We start from the raw sequence: 18,555 nt of genomic DNA, 5'->3' as shown, positions 1-18,555 counted from the left end.
TTGCAAAGCCAGATACCATGATGAAATTTTGACCATAATAGAGTAAAAAAATTTGTCAAAGTGGAAGACATTTCCTTATGTGTTTTGGGTTTAGGGAACATTATATAAGAATATGCGGAAAAAATACAAAGGCAAGACTCAAGAGGACCCAATTCATTTTTCACACCTGTTCAAACTTCAAAGGCCAATTTTCTTGAAAGAAAACATTTGGTGCGTTCAATTCAAACTTCAAGTTCAATATTGTTGACGTTGATACTTGATAGCAGCCCTTTGGTTTTCCTTTTCCTCTTGAAACGCTCTAATCCTAAAACCAACGGCAACCGCCGACAGCTCTGAACCGTTTTTCGTTTTCCAAAAAAAGCCAATTCTTTAGGCTTTTTCACCTTATTTTGAGTTGTTTTTACTTTCTACCTTTTTCACACTTTTGAAAATATTCTTCTTCTTTTCTACTATTTACTTTTTTGATAAATCTTTTGTAAAGTATTTAAAGTAATAAGTAATTAGTAAAACCTATCCAAATAGACCAGCACAAAAAGAGTCGGTATTCTGAAATTAAAAAAAAAAAAAAAAAAACTTTTCCTTCTCACTTTAATAAGCAATAAACAAAAAAGCATATTCTCTTTTTTATGATAAACACAAAAAAGCATATCCAACTAGTAGTTAGTTTTGGAATAAATAATCGTTAGCACCTAATATATATATATATATATATATATAATACCTTTTTTTATTTTTTACTCTTCCTATCGTGTGCTATACTGCCATCAGTGCTATGTGCCTATACAAGATATTTTTATAATATTTTCACACGAAAAATTAAGTGTCAGTTTTTTTTTTTTTACAAAATAGTGTTTTTATTTTAGAGGCTTGCATCTCAGTTTTTATCCCTCACACTCTACAAACATTTATATTTGTAAAATAACTACTAAACCAAAGATGAACGGTGATAAGTGTCTATTTGTTAAATGACAATTGATTCAATTTAAAATCAATATCAACTTATCATAATTTATTGTAAAAATATTATAGGTACAATATTTTTCATTAGAGTAACACTTTTCTTTTTGAAGTAGGACACCTTGTGCACCAAGAAAATATTTTTAATTTTTTTTCTTAATTTTTTTTTGATGGGGTCAGAAGAACACTCCTTCTAAACCTATAAAAAAAACCTATTACATTGTTCAAAGTAAGGGGGCATTGAGCCATTGACAAACACGCTGCCTTCCACTTTTCAACTGTCTCTCTCAAGTCTCAATCTCATCTTTTCTCTCCTTATATTTAGATTTTACAATCACAAAACACAACAAACTCTTTTGACTCTTCCTCTTCATTTTTCATCTGAGATTTACTCTGTTTTTTCAACCTTCATCATCGTCTTCTTCTTCGTTTCTGTTAAGAAATGGAAATGGAGCAGAAACCTAAGACCAAGATCGTGTGCACTTTGGGACCCGCGTCAAGGTCGGTTCCTATGCTAGAAAAGCTTCTCAGAGCAGGCATGAACGTCGCTCGCTTCAACTTTTCTCATGGATCTCACGACTACCACCAGGAAACCCTCGACAATCTCAAAACCGCCATGGAAAACACCGGTATTCTCTGTGCTGTCATGCTTGACACCAAGGTAAACCACCTCTCCAGACCTTTTCTCCATCTGGGTATTCAGTTTTTTTTTTTTTCGATCGGTTTCTTTGTTTGCTTTTCGTGGTCCACTTTTTTGGCTTTGTTTGTTTCTGTGCTTCTTGGGGTGACCTTTCTGTAATTTCCCATATGGGGTTTTTGTCTTTTATATTCTGTTCTTTTCATTTGCATGATTTCCCATTCGTATAGGCATATAGTTTATTGGATCAAACAAATACGATTTGAACTGTTATTGCACAAAATGTGGTTTTTGATTTTTCTCCGAGTGTTCACCATGAGTCCTGCTATTCGTTTCTCGTGCAAGGGACAACAATCCCACAATCTATGTTTTTTTACACATTTAAAACTGTCTATTATCTTTTTGACAATATAAATTATGACTTGCATTAAGAAGAATCTCAAATATACTTGCACAAACTCCTACTTTTTTTTTGGGGGTCTGGGAGAGGTGATTGGTAGGAAGCCTTGTTACTAATCTTTTGGTAGAGGTTGATTCTTGGACTCAAACTCGTGACCTATTGCTTTGGTGCAAGGCACTTGCATCGCATCAAGGCCCAACCTCTATGATTAGAACAACCCTATATTGTAAACAGGAAATGGGAGAGGGTCACTTGGGTCAGTAATGGCAGGTGAAGTCGTAGTGATGTTTTGGACCCTCTAGCTGTGATGTGAATCATTTATGTTTTTTGGTCAACTTTTTCTTAGTTGGGGTGGGGAGTAGAAGATGTGTTTTGGGGAGTGGATGTGATGTTTTATACAAGCCAATGAGCTATGCTCTACTGACACTTATTTCTAATGGGTTGGCGGGTGATGTCTTGGGCTTCAAGACCTCCTGGGCTTGTGTAGTTTACCAACAACCAAAAAAAAAATGTACTAAAAAAAACTGTTGTCTAGATATATGGAGGATTGTGCTGCACTGTTTGATGTGGTGTATATGGCGGGAATGGAATGCTAGAAGCTTTGAGGGTTGTGAACGATCCAATCTTGAGTTTCTCAAATGGTTTTTAGTTTTACCATATTTTTCTTGTTTTTCCCTTCCTGTTTTGCTTGATCATTGTAACTTGGTTTCTTGATGTTTTTGCCCCTTTAGTACATTTCCTATGTACTGGGCTGTGTTATTTTTTTAATAAAATCTTTATGTTACTTATCAAAAAATAAAAACTGATGTCTAGACACACCAATGTTGTAAGTTTGCCTTAGTAAGGCATTTTGAATGGCCTTGAAACTATGGTGATGACTTTTCTCTTTCCATTTATTTTGTCACCTTTTTCTTTCCAAATGTTGTTATTGCTCTTCTTCATTTTATCTAAACCTCATGTTGGCCATTCCTAGTGGCTAGTGGCAAGCTTTTAAAGTTTCTAGATCAAGTTACTAATAAAAATATAGAAAAAGAGTTAATTCCTAATTGATGTAACAGGGTCCAGAGATTCGAACTGGATTTCTCAAAGATAGCAAACCCATCCAGCTGAAACTGGGTCAAGAAATCACCATATCTACTGACTATAGCATAAAGGGTGATGAGAATATGATTTGCATGAGCTACAAGAAGTTGGCTGAGGATGTACAGCCAGGAATGGTGATACTTTGTGCAGATGGCACTATCTCATTTAAAGTTTTAGCTTGTGACAAAAAATTGGGTTTGGTTCGATGTCGCTGTGAGAACTCTTCAGTTCTTGGCGAGAGAAAGAATGTTAATCTTCCAGGGGTTGTAGTGGATCTCCCAACTTTAACAGAGAAAGACAAGGAGGACATCTTGAAGTGGGGAATTCCCAATAAAATTGACATGATTGCTTTGTCTTTTGTTCGAAAAGGTTCAGACCTTGTGGAGGTTCGGAAGCTGCTTGGGAAACATGCTAAGAACATACTTCTCATGTCAAAGGTATGTTGATGTTTGTGGAAACTTTAAATTATCTTGAAATGTGGTTTCACCAAAGCTGCTTATGGTGGAAGTCAAAACTAAACTTTGGAAATTGCCTTGGCCTCAATTAAAAATGATAACAGGCAGTTTTTGCTACTTTGGGTATTTTATTGGGAATACATCATGAACTCATTTGGAATAATATGGAAGTTTTTTCTGGATATTTTCTGATATCTATGAGATTGTTAGCAGTACCGCATTGTCTACACTTCCAAGTTAGTTTTGACTATTTGATTCTGATACTTATGTTTTATTTTGAAATTTGTGTGGTAGGTTGAAAATCAAGAAGGGGTTGCAAATTTTGATGACATCCTTGCAAATTCAGATGCATTTATGGTGGCTCGGGGTGACCTTGGAATGGAAATCCCAATTGAAAAGATATTTCTTGCACAGAAAGTGATGATTTACAAGTGTAACATCCAAGGAAAACCTGTTGTGACTGCGACGCAGATGTTGGAGTCAATGATCAAATCTCCCCGGCCAACTAGAGCTGAAGCTACTGATGTTGCCAATGCAGTTCTTGATGGCACTGACTGCGTGATGCTGAGTGGTGAAACAGCTGCTGGAGCTTATCCAGAACTTGCAGTTCGGACAATGGCCAGAATTTGTGTAGAAGCAGAAAACACCCTTGATTATGGAGACGTCTTCAAAAGAATTATGCAACACTCGCCAGTGCCCATGAGCCCATTAGAGAGCCTGGCTTCTTCTGCTGTCAAAACAGCCAACTCAGCAAAAGCAACTCTTATTTTGGTCCTAACCAGAGGAGGAAGTTCTGCAAAATTGGTGGCCAAGTATAGGCCAGGCATGCCCATCTTGTCTGTGGTTGTCCCAGAGATTAAGACTGACTTGTTTAACTGGTCGTGCAGCGATGAAGCTCCGGCAAGGCATAGCCTAATTTTCCGTGGATTGATTCCAGTTTTAAGTGCAGGATCTGCCAGGGCTTCTGATGCGGAGACAACAGAAGAAGCATTGGAGTTTGCCATTCAGTTTGCCAAGGAACAGGGTCTCTGCAAGAATGGAGATTCCGTTGTGGCATTGCATAAGCTTGATAATGCATCTATTATCAAGATCTTGACCATCAAGTGATGATCATTTCTGATCTTTTCCCTACAGCCTATTTCTCTCTTTGTTTCCCTTTTTCCTCTTTTGCCTCTTGTCGGGAGTGGCTAGTCTAAAGATGAGCGAATGATGATGGCTCTGATTTTGCAACCTTGCTTTTGTTTCTGGGTACAGAAACCTTTATTACTATTAAATGTGTTTTGATGAGAAAAATGCATTGAGATTTAGATCTCCAAATGTCTGATCATATAACTTTGACACAGTGGTTCCTTTGGATAAAGATATTTTAAAAGAAAGATTTGGATTTCAGTTGTTAGTTTAAATGACTTAAATAGAGTATGAAAAATGCAATTTTATTTATTTATTTATTTTCATATCGTTGAAATTTATTGATGGATTAGAGCATTAGAAATGATTAGATTTAGATGTAAGATGTTAATTTAAATCTATAATATAAAATAAATAAATAAATAAAGTTTTTGTTTAAGCACAATCTTTAGAGTATGATCTTTAAAGCTCAATTCATTATTTGTTGTTAAGTCAATTTATCCCGGCAATTGTTTTTTAAATCCTTTAGATCCAAATGCAAACTATGAGAACTTGTTTTAATTTCCAAAACAGGTATCCAATTCTGTTTAAGTGGGCAAGAGTGAGTATTCTTTGTTGTTGGTTGGGTACCAGTCAGGATTGGCTGTAAAGCCTTAAATCCACACTACAACCTAGATGTGAGGAAGGTTGCCTAACCATATTGAAAGATAGGAATTTTGTTCACATTATTGAAATTCAGATTTCTTAAAAACATTCGGAAATTAGTTCTGAAAAAGATTATTGGAAAAAGTCCATATAAGACTTGAAATTTTTCGTTTTAGTAGGAAGGAAGTATATATGTCTCACCCCACAGCCCCTGTGCCTTGCCCCCTCTTAAGTGTATAAAATTTAATCTTTTTACACATCCTATTATTAACCCCCAAAACATCTCTTTCTCTCTCTCTCTCTCTCTCTCTCTCATTAGAATTGGTGCCATCTCATTAAAGGATAAAATGTATGTCTCAACTTGTTTCATGTCCACTTCACACAAATTTTTCCCATATGGAAAATGGAAGAGGATGGGGGTATCAATTATACAGTCATCCCTATATAAGAGCACATTGCGTGCTTTGCCTAAATGCATAATTTAAAAGCATATGCTAAATGTCAGCTTCATAGGTTCCCCCCCCCCCCCCCACGAAGATATGATAAGAATTGAATATATGACATCTGTTTTATTGTGATTGCTTGTTATCATAAGTTTAATACACCAATTAATTTTTTGTTTTAGCAAAATTCAAACTTAAATCCCTTATTTAAGGGCAAGAGACATAACCGATTAAAATATTTAAAACCCACATTAATTCCATGAAATATGATGAATACAAATTTCCTATTTTATTTTATAAGAATTAAGACGAAAAAATCCACGATTAAAATAATATATTTAAAAGAATAATAAATAAAATAAAATAAAAAGAAGAGAAGAAGAAGAAGAAGAAGAAGAAAATCCATTGCCACGAATGGGAATTTCAGAAAAAAAAAAAATTAATTAATGATCATGGCAAAAGGGTACATGATTTTATTATTATTATTATTATTATTTTTTTTTTTTAATGAGAGATTAGGCAAAAGGTTATAACCTCTTTTATTTTCATCAGTAAATTACGCCAAATACCAGTGAACTCCTTGCTAAGAATGGACAAGGTGAAGCCGTGAATAACACCTTACAGCTTATATTTTCTAATCTTATATGAAGTATACATTTGCTTCGCTGTTTAATGTTTAGGACAAGTTGGGAAATTTTATACTTTTTTTTGAAAGATACTTAGGGACCAAAAAAACTTTAATTGATCCACCGCAAATTTTGACCTACGTATTACATAACTTACCATCATTCTCTACCTTACAAAGTACATTTGCAATTCAATTAAGTAAGACAAAGGCTGTGTGAAATGTTAGGAAAAGTTTCTATACATTTCATCAGTTAAATAAAAAATATAATTCCTCAATCTCAGCACTAGTTTCGCATTTGGTTCGGCAAAAAAGGTTTAAAAGTGGGTCACCCCCTAGAATAAAAAAATTATTCCATACAGTGAAAGTTGTCAAGAGTTTGCTACGCAAAGAGGAACATGACCAATAGATCAAAATATTCTCCATCTTGGTTTCAGACTTCCAAGGATTTATATATCAGAAACAATATTCTAGCATTCTAGAACAAGAATGCTAGAATATATGTAAGACCAAAATTGGTTGAATATATGCCCACAACAAAACTGACGGATTTCAAAACGAAAAGAAGAAAAAAAAACAAGAGTCAAAAACCCATCATGCCAAAACAATAGTCTCCATTTCATTTTCAGATTATCAGGATTTCATACTTCATAGATCAGAAACAGTATTCTAGCATCCAAAAACATATACAATTGCATGATTCAAACCCCTTTTTTTTTATTGATAAGTTACGATGTATGGATCATGAATTTGATAAATTACGATGTATGAATCATGAATCTCCGCCCTCATCTTTTATCCTATTGTTATTTGTTATTTTTTTGGTCGATAAATTACACATACACCCAATGGATCTAAAATCAATAACTTTATCCTCCAACCAATTATTATGGAAGAAAAAAATGTCAATCGAGCTAAAACTCATAGCCCCCTATTATATTTATCATGGAGAGATGTGAATTGAGCTATAGCTCGATGTTGCAATTCAAAACGAAGAAACCAAGACACCTTTTTAGACCATTCACACGGTTTCAGCGTATAATTGAAGTGATGAACTGGCAACTTTTTGTCAGCCGGACCAATCAGGTCGTGTCATCTGTCCCCATATTTTATCACCAAGCACAATCGGCTACAGGAAAAGCATTGTTAAAAGAAGATAGTGTTTGTAGTATTAAACATTTCTCAAATCACAGACCCAAAGTATAAATTATTGAACAGAGTTTCGTACATCCAACATCTAGCAATTAGTGCATAGAAAGAATCAGATACCACATGGGTGCATTTCTTAGAAGTCTTATCTATAATGGAGTTTGGTCCAAATCAAACGGCTCCACTTCCTGTTATCAATATACCAATTCAAACAAGCAGACAATCCATACACGAAATTACAATCTTATTGAAACTTTCAAAGCACCTAAAAACACCAAAAAAAAAAAAAAAATGAATGAAAAATAAATTTATACAATATAACAGTAGGCAAATTAAGAAGAACAGAGATTCTTTTAAGAGGGTAGCAAGTGATTTACAAGATTGAAAACACAAATCGTTCTTGCAAGATTCGGATGCAGTAAGATACTATATACATAAGGGCTGTTTTGAACATTCTGGCAATATATTGAACATTAAACTCATATAATGACTGAGGAAAATATATTCAATTCTCATCTGTTTGAGATGCATTCCCACTTCCAGTTGCATTAGCCGACGAAGATGACGGTGTTGAGGAAGAATTACCTCCACCAGATTGAGGTCCTGAAGATGAAAACAAATTACCAAATGGCCAAAACGAAAACCTTCTTGTATTTCCACTTCTCCCATCTCCATCTCCATCTCCTTCTCCTTCTTCGCCACTAACTTGACCGCTCTCACTACTCGCTCTTGGGGTATTAGTACTGTTTCTAGACCCATCATCTGAATCACGCTTTGTCTCATCAGCAGGCAGCTGGAACCTACATACTGGACAAGAACTATGAAGCTCAAGCCAAGGCAGAATACACCCACTATGAAATTTATGCTTACAAGGCATCTGCTTTGCTTCAGCAGCCATCTCAAAATCATCTAAACACACTGAACACTGCAAATTATCCTTAATTGTCACAGTAGGCAATGCTTCAATGGCCTCCTTTTGTGCCGGTGGTGTCCCATATCTATTGGGGTCATTCTCAGCCAAATGCTGCAGCAATAAATCTAAACCAGGACCAATGAAGTAATCACCTAGTGACCCAATGGGGCTCTGATTCTCACCTTGACCCCGGTTTGAATCAAAAGACCCTTGAACAATCACAGTTTGATTAAAAGGGTTGATCAAAATTACGCGTTCTCTTTCTCTTTCCCTCTCTCTATCCCTATCCCTATTATCCCTATCACCCTCCGAATTCTCAGACATTTCAGATTGCATTCCAGCTCGAATGCCTTGGAGCAATTGTAGTATAGTTGCTGAGCTTCTTCTCCTCCTCCTAAGAATGGATTCAAATTGACGCTCCATATCAGCCTCACCCCCATGGCGTGACTCGCCATTATCATCATTGTTATCCTCCTCATACTCCTCCTCCTCCTCCTCCTCGAAATCAAGACGCCTAGTCCGCCGGCGGCGAGGATTGCCCATCATGCCGAGCAAGATGGGGGCCCATAAAGAGAGGGCACGGTCAGATCCAAATTCGGTTTCAGGGTCTTGGTTATCCCCAGCAGTGCTATTCATTTCTTCAATAAAACCACTTTGGCAAAAGGGACATTTGATATCAGCTTCCATAACAGGATTCACCATTTGTGAACACATGTGACACCAATACCTTGCTGCCATAGTTTCCTCCATTTTTTTTCTTCTCTCTTCTTTCCCCACCACCACCACCACCACTACTACCTTAGATTCTGTCACAATCAAAAATTTAAATTAAAAAAAAAAAAAAATAACACAGTAATTCAATGAATAATAGACATCAACCATCCCCAACACAAAAACCTCATAGTCAAACATTCATTCATAGGCAAAGAATCAAACAGTTTACAAGCCTTTCACAGATCCAAATCATCAACAACCTTTTCAACCACCACACCAACCAAAAAAAAAATCCACAAAATTCTCAGGTTAAAAAAATGCCAAGAAACACTGTTTGAGACTATAGAATAAAGGTCACAGATTTGCATACCCATTAACCCAAAAAAGCAAAAGTCAAACCCCAAAAAGCAAAAGAAACTGGTTAAAATTGTGAACCAAGATAATCTATTAAGCAAAAAAAAAAGCGTTTTTGAAATTGGTATTATAACAAAAATTGTTGGATCCGCAAATAAAGAAAAAGAAATGAGATTGAAAGAAATTTTGCACTTACCAAGACCCAGAAGAGGAACAAGAGAAGAGAGCAGGTCCAAAACCAAAATTTAAAAAAAAAAAAAAATTTTGAGAAAATATGGCTTTTGGGTATTGGATATCGGAGAAAATAAGGAGGGTTTAGACTTAGCAATTTATGTTTTTTATAAAAATATAGAAATAAAGAAGGTTAGATGAGAGACATAGAAACCCTTTAAAACTGTCATTGAAAAAGGAGGAGAGAAAGATCTGGAACCATTTAATATTTCTTAATTTCATATAATTTTTTTTTATATATTTAGAAAATTTTTCATAAATGTTTTGATATATTCAGACTCACAAAAAAAAAAAAAACAATTATGATATTAGATAAAATTACAACCAGACAAGCAAAGGAAAGGAAATAACATCATCATTGAGTTTGACAAACAAACATTTAAATTAAAAGGAAACATAAATAACATAAAAAGATATATATGGTCAAAAGAGTCTTGAAAATCTTTACCTTAGCCCACCTCACAACACATCACCACAAAAGCTGTGTTTTTGTGTTTTTTTTTTTTAATTGTATTAGTAAGAGAGGAAAGAAGGAATGAAATGAAAGTGAGAGAGAGAGAGAGAAAGAGAGGTAAAAAGAAGATGGTAATCAATGGAATGGAAAGATTCTATTGATTGCGAACAAGGACAACCCAACCGCGTTTTCCCCTCTCTTTCTCTTCCTCTATTTCCTTTTTCTTTTATTTGTTTTCTTCTCTCTTCCTATACCTTTTGTTTTTTTTTTTACTCTCATCTTATTATGTTTGCTATTTTTAAAATGTAATTTTTTATTTTTTATTTTTAATTAATTTGTATTTTTCTCTCTTTTTTTAGTTTGAGATTGTTTCTATTTTCAAATTTTTATTTTTAATCTTTCGTGTTTGAATCTATTATTTTGAAAGAGTTTCGGTTTATAGTATCTGTTCATAATTATTTATTTTTAGTTTTTTTTTATCTCCTTAATTTTTCAATTTTCACACATCCAAATAAGAAAATTTAGAAAGAGAGAAAGTCAAATCAAATGAATGGAAATTAATAAGCAATCCATCCAGAAAGAGTGAGCATTTCATAAGAGGAGATGGATGGACTTGGGAAACTTCTTCCTGACAAAGGAGAGGCAACTATGGTAGCAAAAGTGAGGGATGTCCACATCAGCCATCTCACATGCTCAGAGGACCATCATGCCTTTTGCGATTTGATTGAATTTTGCTCTAAACCAATTTAAAAGAATTTCCTCTAGTATATTATGTGATGATTTTTAAAATTATTTATATTTATTACTTAAATAAGTTATATGACTTATTAAAAGAGTAATGTGATTAAAATTACACATGCGTTATCTCTACAAATAAAATTTTATTATTTATAGTACTTTAATAGTATATAATAAATGTTTGTTTCTTTCTCTCACATGAATTTAATTAGCGAAACATAATATTATGTGAAATGGGAGAGCATGTAATTATTGTGTTTTTGTAGCACTAAATAATTGCTCACAAATAAATTGGAATTGGCATCTTTTTTTAAATATGTGCATGAGTATCATAAGGGCGGTGCCACCTTAAGGCCAGGGTGGTCCCTGAATTTTTTTTTATATATAATAATATAAAATTTTTTATTTGTCTACCCTTCAATAAAAATTTGAGAACACTCTCAATTTTTTTATGTCAATAAAATTAAATTTTGCTCCATAATTTATTCTACATTCAATGGATGAATAATTGCTTGGTTGTGTAAATTGAAAGAGATGTAGTTTGTAGCATTGATAATGAGACTATCATGCACCGATTTCAAAATATGAAAACTCTTAGAATGCAATTGTAAATTTTATATATTTGTGTATTTTTTTATTGTTATTGTTATCAATATATGAATTTCTCTTTTTATTAGATTATAGTATAATTTATGATTTTTAAGGAACATTCTGAGAAAAATTCTTTGAACCACCACTGAAATACCACAACTATTTTACATGATAGACTGTAATAGTTGTCTGTTACTTTCTCATAAATTCATTACTTTTTATCTATTATTCATAGTATTTTGGGCAAGAGTTATTTTTATTTATTTTTTTTTTTTTTGGTAATGAATTTTTTGCTATGATAAAGGCAAATGCTACCACAATTTAATGGCTTTTGCTTAAGTTAATAAACTTTCTTTTTAAAGAATACTCTTCGTCCATTTATTCTAAGTATGCGTTTGGCTCCAACTTAAAAAATCAACTTAGTTTACTATTCAATTTATTTTTGTTACTATTCATGGATCTCACTACACTTTTTAGTACTATTAATGAATCCTATTATATTATTTCAGCTAACCTTTTTTTTTTTTAAGAATCTTATTTTAGTTAACCTTTTCTTTTATTTACAGTACTTTCAGTAAAAAGTTTTTAATTTCAATAAAATAATCAAATTCCAAACAAACCATAAGATGTGCATACAAGTAAGTGGTTGTGATGACGGTGGCCGCCCATGTTTGGTCTGTTTTTCATTCTAAAAGTCCATATTAAAGTTTTTAATTTCAATAAAATAATCAAATTCCAAACAGACTTTAAGACATACATACAAATACGTGGCTGTGGTGATGGTGGCCGCCCATGTTTGGTCTGTTTTTCATTCTAAAAGTTCAGGGAAAAAAAAACTTATATTTAAGTTGGTGATAGTAATGAGAGCACACTTCTTGTGGGCTGGGTGTGGCTGAGGGAGTGGGTATAGTGATGACTGAAGTGACATCTTTCTGTGGATATGCTATATATTGTTGCCACGTCACCACTTTCTTAACACAGATAATGACAGCCTCAATTGGTAATTAAAAATTCCAACCAGAAAAGTGTTCGCGTCGTACCATATTCATATTCAGTATACAAATATACATAGAGAGCGTTTAGATTCCGCTGAAAAAAACTGTGTTTGTGTTTTGTCTTTTTTTTTTTTTTTTCACGCGTTTTGGGTGTTGTGGCTACTGTTTATGTACTGTTTAATGAACAGTAGCCGCAAACTTTGACTTTTCAAATTTTTTTACCAATCACAGCATATTGTGTACTGTTTACAGACCCACAAATTTTACTTTTCAGCAACTTTTTCATTAAAAATAGGTCCCACGATACTATGCACACATTTAAAAATTATTTCGCTACAGTGTTTTTCAGTTTTCAATTTCAGTTTTCAATTTTCAGCTGTATCCAAACGGACCAAAACTGAAGCCGTATTCGTCTTACTGTACTAATTTTAAACATGTGTCATGCTCCAAACAAAAGTCGTATTCATCTTGCTGTATTAATTTTAGATACGTGTCCGCATTCAATCTAACTGTACTGCTCCATCTATCATCACCCATGACTCCATGTCTTCACAATGTTGACTAGGACCTGCAAAGCTGTGAAATTATATATTGTTGTGAAAGTGTCCCTCCAATCAATGAATCATTCATATGAATTCCCACACGTCTCCCACTTTAGCCATATCACATTTTCGTCCATCTAAATCATAATTTTTTTTTTTTTTTTGTGTATTATATAATACACATAAAACTTTATAAAAAGTATATAATTATTATACACTTAGAATATATTCAATTAATGACAACTTAATTGATACTTATGCAAATAATTAGCTATTTACCAACTATCTAGAGAAGAATATACCTATTTAGTAATATTATGGTGATGTTTTTATTATTCATTTATTTTCATAATATTTCAAATCCTATCGTATCTAAAAACTAATAATACTATATAAAAAAATAATTAGATTAATTTGTGATAATATTCGTTGAATTTAATCTATTTTTTGTTCCAAAAAAAAATGTTTTCTTATAATAATACTTGTCTATAATCCATTAACATAAAGTAATTTAATATGGAAATTCTAGATTGTCGTTTGGGTCATGCTTAAGGACTTAGAGAGTATAGGACTAAAAATAAAATAAATAAATAAGACTTGAAATTGAGAAGTGTGTGTGGTCCAATTTTTGTAGAGAGAGAGAGAGAGAGAAGCAATAGATGTGGTTATTTTATTAGGCTAACTGAGTGGTATCAGGAATTTGTGTTAAAACGTCCAATCATTTTTTATTAAAAAAAAAAAGTCCAATAATTTGATGAACTTTGGTGAAATCTAAAAAAAATAATAGATAACAAAAGCTATATATAAACCCATTTGTTTATGTCCTGCACGAAACATTCAATACATTTGATTTGATATGATTAATATGATACACATTTTTTTTTTTTTTTGAAAGGAATATGATACACATGTTTGTATCATACAATTCACGAGCTTGCCGGATATGAGACTTTTTTTAATTTTTTAACTTTGATTGTAATATCTATTATTCATTTTTACCTTTTAAATTTTGTGGGAGAACAAGGATCAAAGTTAGTTAATGGTGGCAGCAAGAGTAATTCCGATGAGGGGAACTATATGAAAAGGACTTGTTTAACTAATAAGGAGTTTGGGATGATGTTGCTGATGACGATGTCGAGGGTTCCTACTTGACCTCAAGAAGGCCAAGAATCCAGAATGAAGGAAGCATGGTGCAATCCTCGAAGAGATAAAGGTAACTTAGTTCTGAACAAGGAAGAAAAGAAAAAGTGAAAACAAGACAGCCATCCCCTTCGCATTAAATGCACGACAACCACTTAACTAGCCGCATTAATGAATAAATAACCATGAACAGTGTTCTTCACAACTCATATTTTATTGTATAAACCTTCTAGCAAGGTCTTGATGGGACAAGTATCAAGAAAATCTAATCTCAACCTCCAAATGTAAGATCCAGATGCATCCTTGCTAATTTATATAAACCTAAGGATCACCTGGATCAAGGGAAGGGGAGATAGAGTGGAGGAAAAATAGAAGAGAGAGAGAGAGAAACCAAGTTGTACCTACATCCTCGGATTGAACCTAAGGACGAACACTTAGCTAATTTCTATGCAATTTCCAGTTGAATATTTCCACTTTGCATAGAAAATTTAACTCTGATCTTTGTTTCTTGTTACACAACGTGTATTTCAAAGTTAACCTTGCATCCCATCTCTATAAAATTAATTACGTGAGTGAACTGTAGCATAATTAAAACGAGTCTTAAATACTTAAAATAAAATAAAATAAAATAATAAAAAAAACGAGTCTTAAATTAATTAATCTACTTTTTGCCTGCCACAAATCCTTTTAGGCCTTTGCCAAATTTCCATAGAATGGAGAGAGAGAGAGAGAGAGAGTTAAAAATCCTTTTTTTTTTTTTTTTTTACCTCACTCCCATTTTTAGTTTTTTTTCCCTGATCATTATAAAAGGAAATTATTTATTTATTTTATCTTTTTATCTAAAGGAAAATATTTTATAGTATTTGATTGCATTTTAAAAATTATATTAGAAAACAATTTTCAATGTTTGGTAACATTCTGAAAATGCTATTTTCCTACAAAATGTTCACATTTTCTCAGTTTCCAAACAAATTTTATATCACAAAATCCACTACTATCCACACAAAACCCACCATCACACAACACAAAAACCACCAAAACGCCACCACCCACACCACCACAAAAAAAAAAAAAAAAAAAACATAGATCAAAGAGAGATAGATCGGGAAAGAGAGATCGGTCTTCAGCGGCGGCGACGACGAGAAAAAGATGCAAGGCGATCGGAGAGGTGGGTCTTGGGTGTTTGTGGATCGGTGGTGGGTGTTTGTGCCGGAGCTTGGTTGGGCGGTGATGAGGGATCGGTGATGAGGGATTGGTGATGGGTGTTTGTGCCGGAGCTTGGCTGGGCAGTGATGAATGTGCTCTCTCCCTCTCTCTCTCTTCTTCACTGAGTCCTGTAATTGATTTGAAGGTAAAGTAGAAACTGAAATCAAATTACGTCTTGAGAGGGTTATTTTATGATTAACACGGAAATTGATTTCCGTTTGACCAAGTTTTCCGTGCTTACCAAACACCTAGACTAGTGTAAAATGATTTCCTGAAATCATTTTTAGTCAAAACAAACGCAACCTTAACATTTTCTACTCCATTTGGATCACCACCAAGGTAGACATTGTACACTGATGTGGTGGTAGTAATTACTAATCATTCCTTTGCATAGAAAAGAATATGGCGTGTATACCTAATTTTTATTCCCTTCAAATATGTGTCTTTTTACTTTTTGATAGTAAAATGGTCCTAGGTAATAACCAAAGTCTTTTTTTTTTTTTTTTTAATGAACTAAAGTCTATTTGAATACAATTTATTGTTAAAAATTGAAAATATTGTAACAAAATAATTTTTAAATGTGAAAATAGTGCTATATGACAAGTTTTAAAGTTGATTTTACTGGAAAAAGTACTTGTGGGTCCTGTGCACTAAAAACGCACGATTCAGTACAAATGCAAACATTGAGAAAAAAAACTGTATTGAAACTAACACCCAACCAAAGTCATGGAGCAATAAAGTCTTTCTCGTTTAATACTTCTATCATTGTTTTCTTACTTGTAGGAAGGGGCAAACACACAAATCTACCTAACAAAAAGTCCCTCTTTAGGACTTCACAATTTTCAGTCAATGATGCCTATTAATAAGCTTTCTATTACTATTCTAGTTGATCCTTAATTCAGGAAAGTAAAAATTATATCTCATATGTTAAATATATTTGAATATCTATTTTTTCTCTGTCCCACAACGTATAATGTTTACATGTTGTGACTTGTGAAAGAAGTGTTACATTATTGATATATTTGATACATAAGATAGTAATTGCAAGTGAGAAGATATTCTTTGCTAAGTCATTGATCATTGTGTTATATAGCTACCTTGTTTACTAATTATTCATAGCTATTTGTGTTGCATAAACCTTTTTTCTTTGTTGATGAAGTGTTACAACCCTTAAGTCATATGTTTTATAGTCCACCTATTGTTAATTTAGAGTGCATCTCAACACTAGCACCCTGATGTGTTGTAGTGATTTGATAAGATGGAAAATAGGGAAGGAAAAAACATGGGAGATTTTGGATGGGGCTTGTTTGGTTGCGAGGGAAAGGGGGAGGGAATTTTGGAGAGGCCCTCGACCAATTTCATATCCCCCAAAATGGGAAGAAAATGTGAGGAGGAGAGAGGGTTTGGAAAATTACCCATCTATCCCATCTCCTCCCTTTGTTTTGTGCAATTAGTGTGTTTTTTTAAATGCAAATGTGCATAAATCATAATAATTATTTCAAGTATTTGGCACAAGTCAAGTTCTTGGGGGGCTATTGAGACTGTCAAATCTTACTTATTAAAAAAAGGAAAAAAAGAAAAGAAAAAAGAAAGAGAAAAAGAAAAAACTAGTGGTCGCAGCCTCGCAGGGCAGGCCCCAAAATTTAGTGGCTGAAATTTTTTTCCTTATCTCTACATTCTTTGACTTCCACATGGCAAGCTCTTCTTGTGGTCAGAAATAGACTTCCCCATGACTATAAACGTGAATCAAAATCCTTTTTTGTGCCAACTATTCAACTAAACGTGAATCAATCACCCTCTCTCTCCTTCTTCTTCCATTTGTTTTTTGTTTTTCTTGGGAGAGAAAAACGTGACTAATTCAAATAAAAAATAGTAAAATAATATTATAATCATAAACTGTTTTATAATATTTTTACAAACTGAAAAATATAATAAATTTTTATTAGTTTTTATCTGAATTTATCGTTAATATTATTTTTTTTATTTACCAATAACAATACAATACATCAACAGTTTATAAAAAATATTTATAAAATAATGTGTGGCAGCATTTTCCAATTAGAAAGAATATTAACAAGCCAGGCTAATTGAATTATTGAACCCAATTGGGCCATACCATAAAATACAATACAATAAACGCCATGTAAATTGCTATGCTTTTGCCGTCCGGCATTTTATCGTAACCTGGCTGACAAATCAATAGAGTTAAGGTTAAATAAATATGGGGCACTTTTTTTTTTAGGTATTTTTCTTTAATTAATTAATTAATTTTCTATAAAAAAATTAATTAATTAATTTAATTATCTTGATTTCTCCGAAGGACACTTTTTTTTTTAGTCCTTCTAAATCTTGTCTCCTTCTTTAGGTGAACATGTCCAATGGAGCTCATAATATGGTTTTGTGGTGACCACGCGGAACCTCCCTACTTGTTGCCTCCTTTTTTTTTTAAGTCTGGACCCCGTTCTCCATTTGAAAAAATTACTTCAACAACCTATAGTCTGGACCCCGTTATTTATTTGAGACATTGACATTACTTCAACAACCCATCTCTTATCTCTTGCCAAGTGATAGTACTCAAATTAACACTTCTTGACATTTCCAACCACTTTATTGCAGTGGAATTTCATGAGCTTTCATATATATACTTTTATATGAATAGGAAAAAACTTAGGTAACTTTGGAGTATTAGGGTCAGTTTAGATACTGCTTATTTGCTAAAAACTGAAAATTTATTGTTGAAAACATTATAGCAAAATATTAATTAAAAAACAAAACATTGTTCACTTGCTACTGTTTACGCGTTTTTGTGCTTTGACTAGTCCATGAACAATGCCATGGGACCAACCAAAAAACACAGACGCGTTGCTAAACAAACACATACTTAGACTCTCAAGAAGTACAAATATTTCATTTGGGGTGTTATAACCACATCATAATGATGTCTTATCTGTTGTACCATATTTTTTGTTGTTGAAAAATTGCCCATATCATCGTATCGTATCCACAAACATACCCGTATTTGTGCATCATAATCAAGCTCTCACATAAGGGGTGGGCCCCAAACGTGGGACTCACCATGGGGCGCAGCCACCATGTGAGAGCCCAGAGCGTTGCTATGAACTATGTAAGAATATTCCATACAAATAAAAAAAATT

General features: G+C 33.4%; 2 protein-coding genes across 3 annotated transcripts; one reads left to right on the top strand and one right to left on the bottom strand.

Moving 5' to 3' along the window:
• Nucleotides 1–1,192: 1,192 nt before the first annotated feature.
• LOC115976988 (pyruvate kinase, cytosolic isozyme) lies at nucleotides 1,193–4,928 on the top strand. The gene is made up of 3 exons (XM_031098598.1): nucleotides 1,193–1,618; nucleotides 3,053–3,514; nucleotides 3,827–4,928. The coding sequence occupies exons 1-3, from the start codon at nucleotides 1,400–1,402 to the stop codon at nucleotides 4,637–4,639; spliced, it is 1,494 nt and encodes a 497-aa protein (XP_030954458.1). The 5' UTR covers nucleotides 1,193–1,399; the 3' UTR covers nucleotides 4,640–4,928.
• Nucleotides 4,929–7,814: 2,886 nt separating this feature from the next.
• On the bottom strand, nucleotides 7,815–10,449 carry LOC115976973 (E3 ubiquitin-protein ligase SIRP1-like). 2 transcript variants are annotated; one of them, XM_031098578.1, is made up of 2 exons: nucleotides 10,183–10,449; nucleotides 7,815–9,241 (listed from the first exon to the last, which is right to left on the bottom strand). In XM_031098578.1, the coding sequence occupies exon 2, from the start codon at nucleotides 9,183–9,185 to the stop codon at nucleotides 8,028–8,030; it is 1,158 nt and encodes a 385-aa protein (XP_030954438.1). In that variant the 5' UTR covers nucleotides 9,186–9,241; nucleotides 10,183–10,449; the 3' UTR covers nucleotides 7,815–8,027. The 2 variants fall into 2 exon arrangements, with proteins under 2 accessions (XP_030954438.1, XP_030954445.1); XM_031098585.1 differs by lacking the exon at nucleotides 10,183–10,449 and adding an exon at nucleotides 9,700–9,917.
• Nucleotides 10,450–18,555: the final 8,106 nt, after the last annotated feature.

This window comes from Quercus lobata, chromosome 1, assembly GCF_001633185.2.
Source record: "Quercus lobata isolate SW786 chromosome 1, ValleyOak3.0 Primary Assembly, whole genome shotgun sequence".
Classification (NCBI taxonomy): domain Eukaryota; kingdom Viridiplantae; phylum Streptophyta; class Magnoliopsida; order Fagales; family Fagaceae; genus Quercus; species Quercus lobata.
This window is presented reverse-complemented; position numbering and strand designations above follow the sequence as displayed.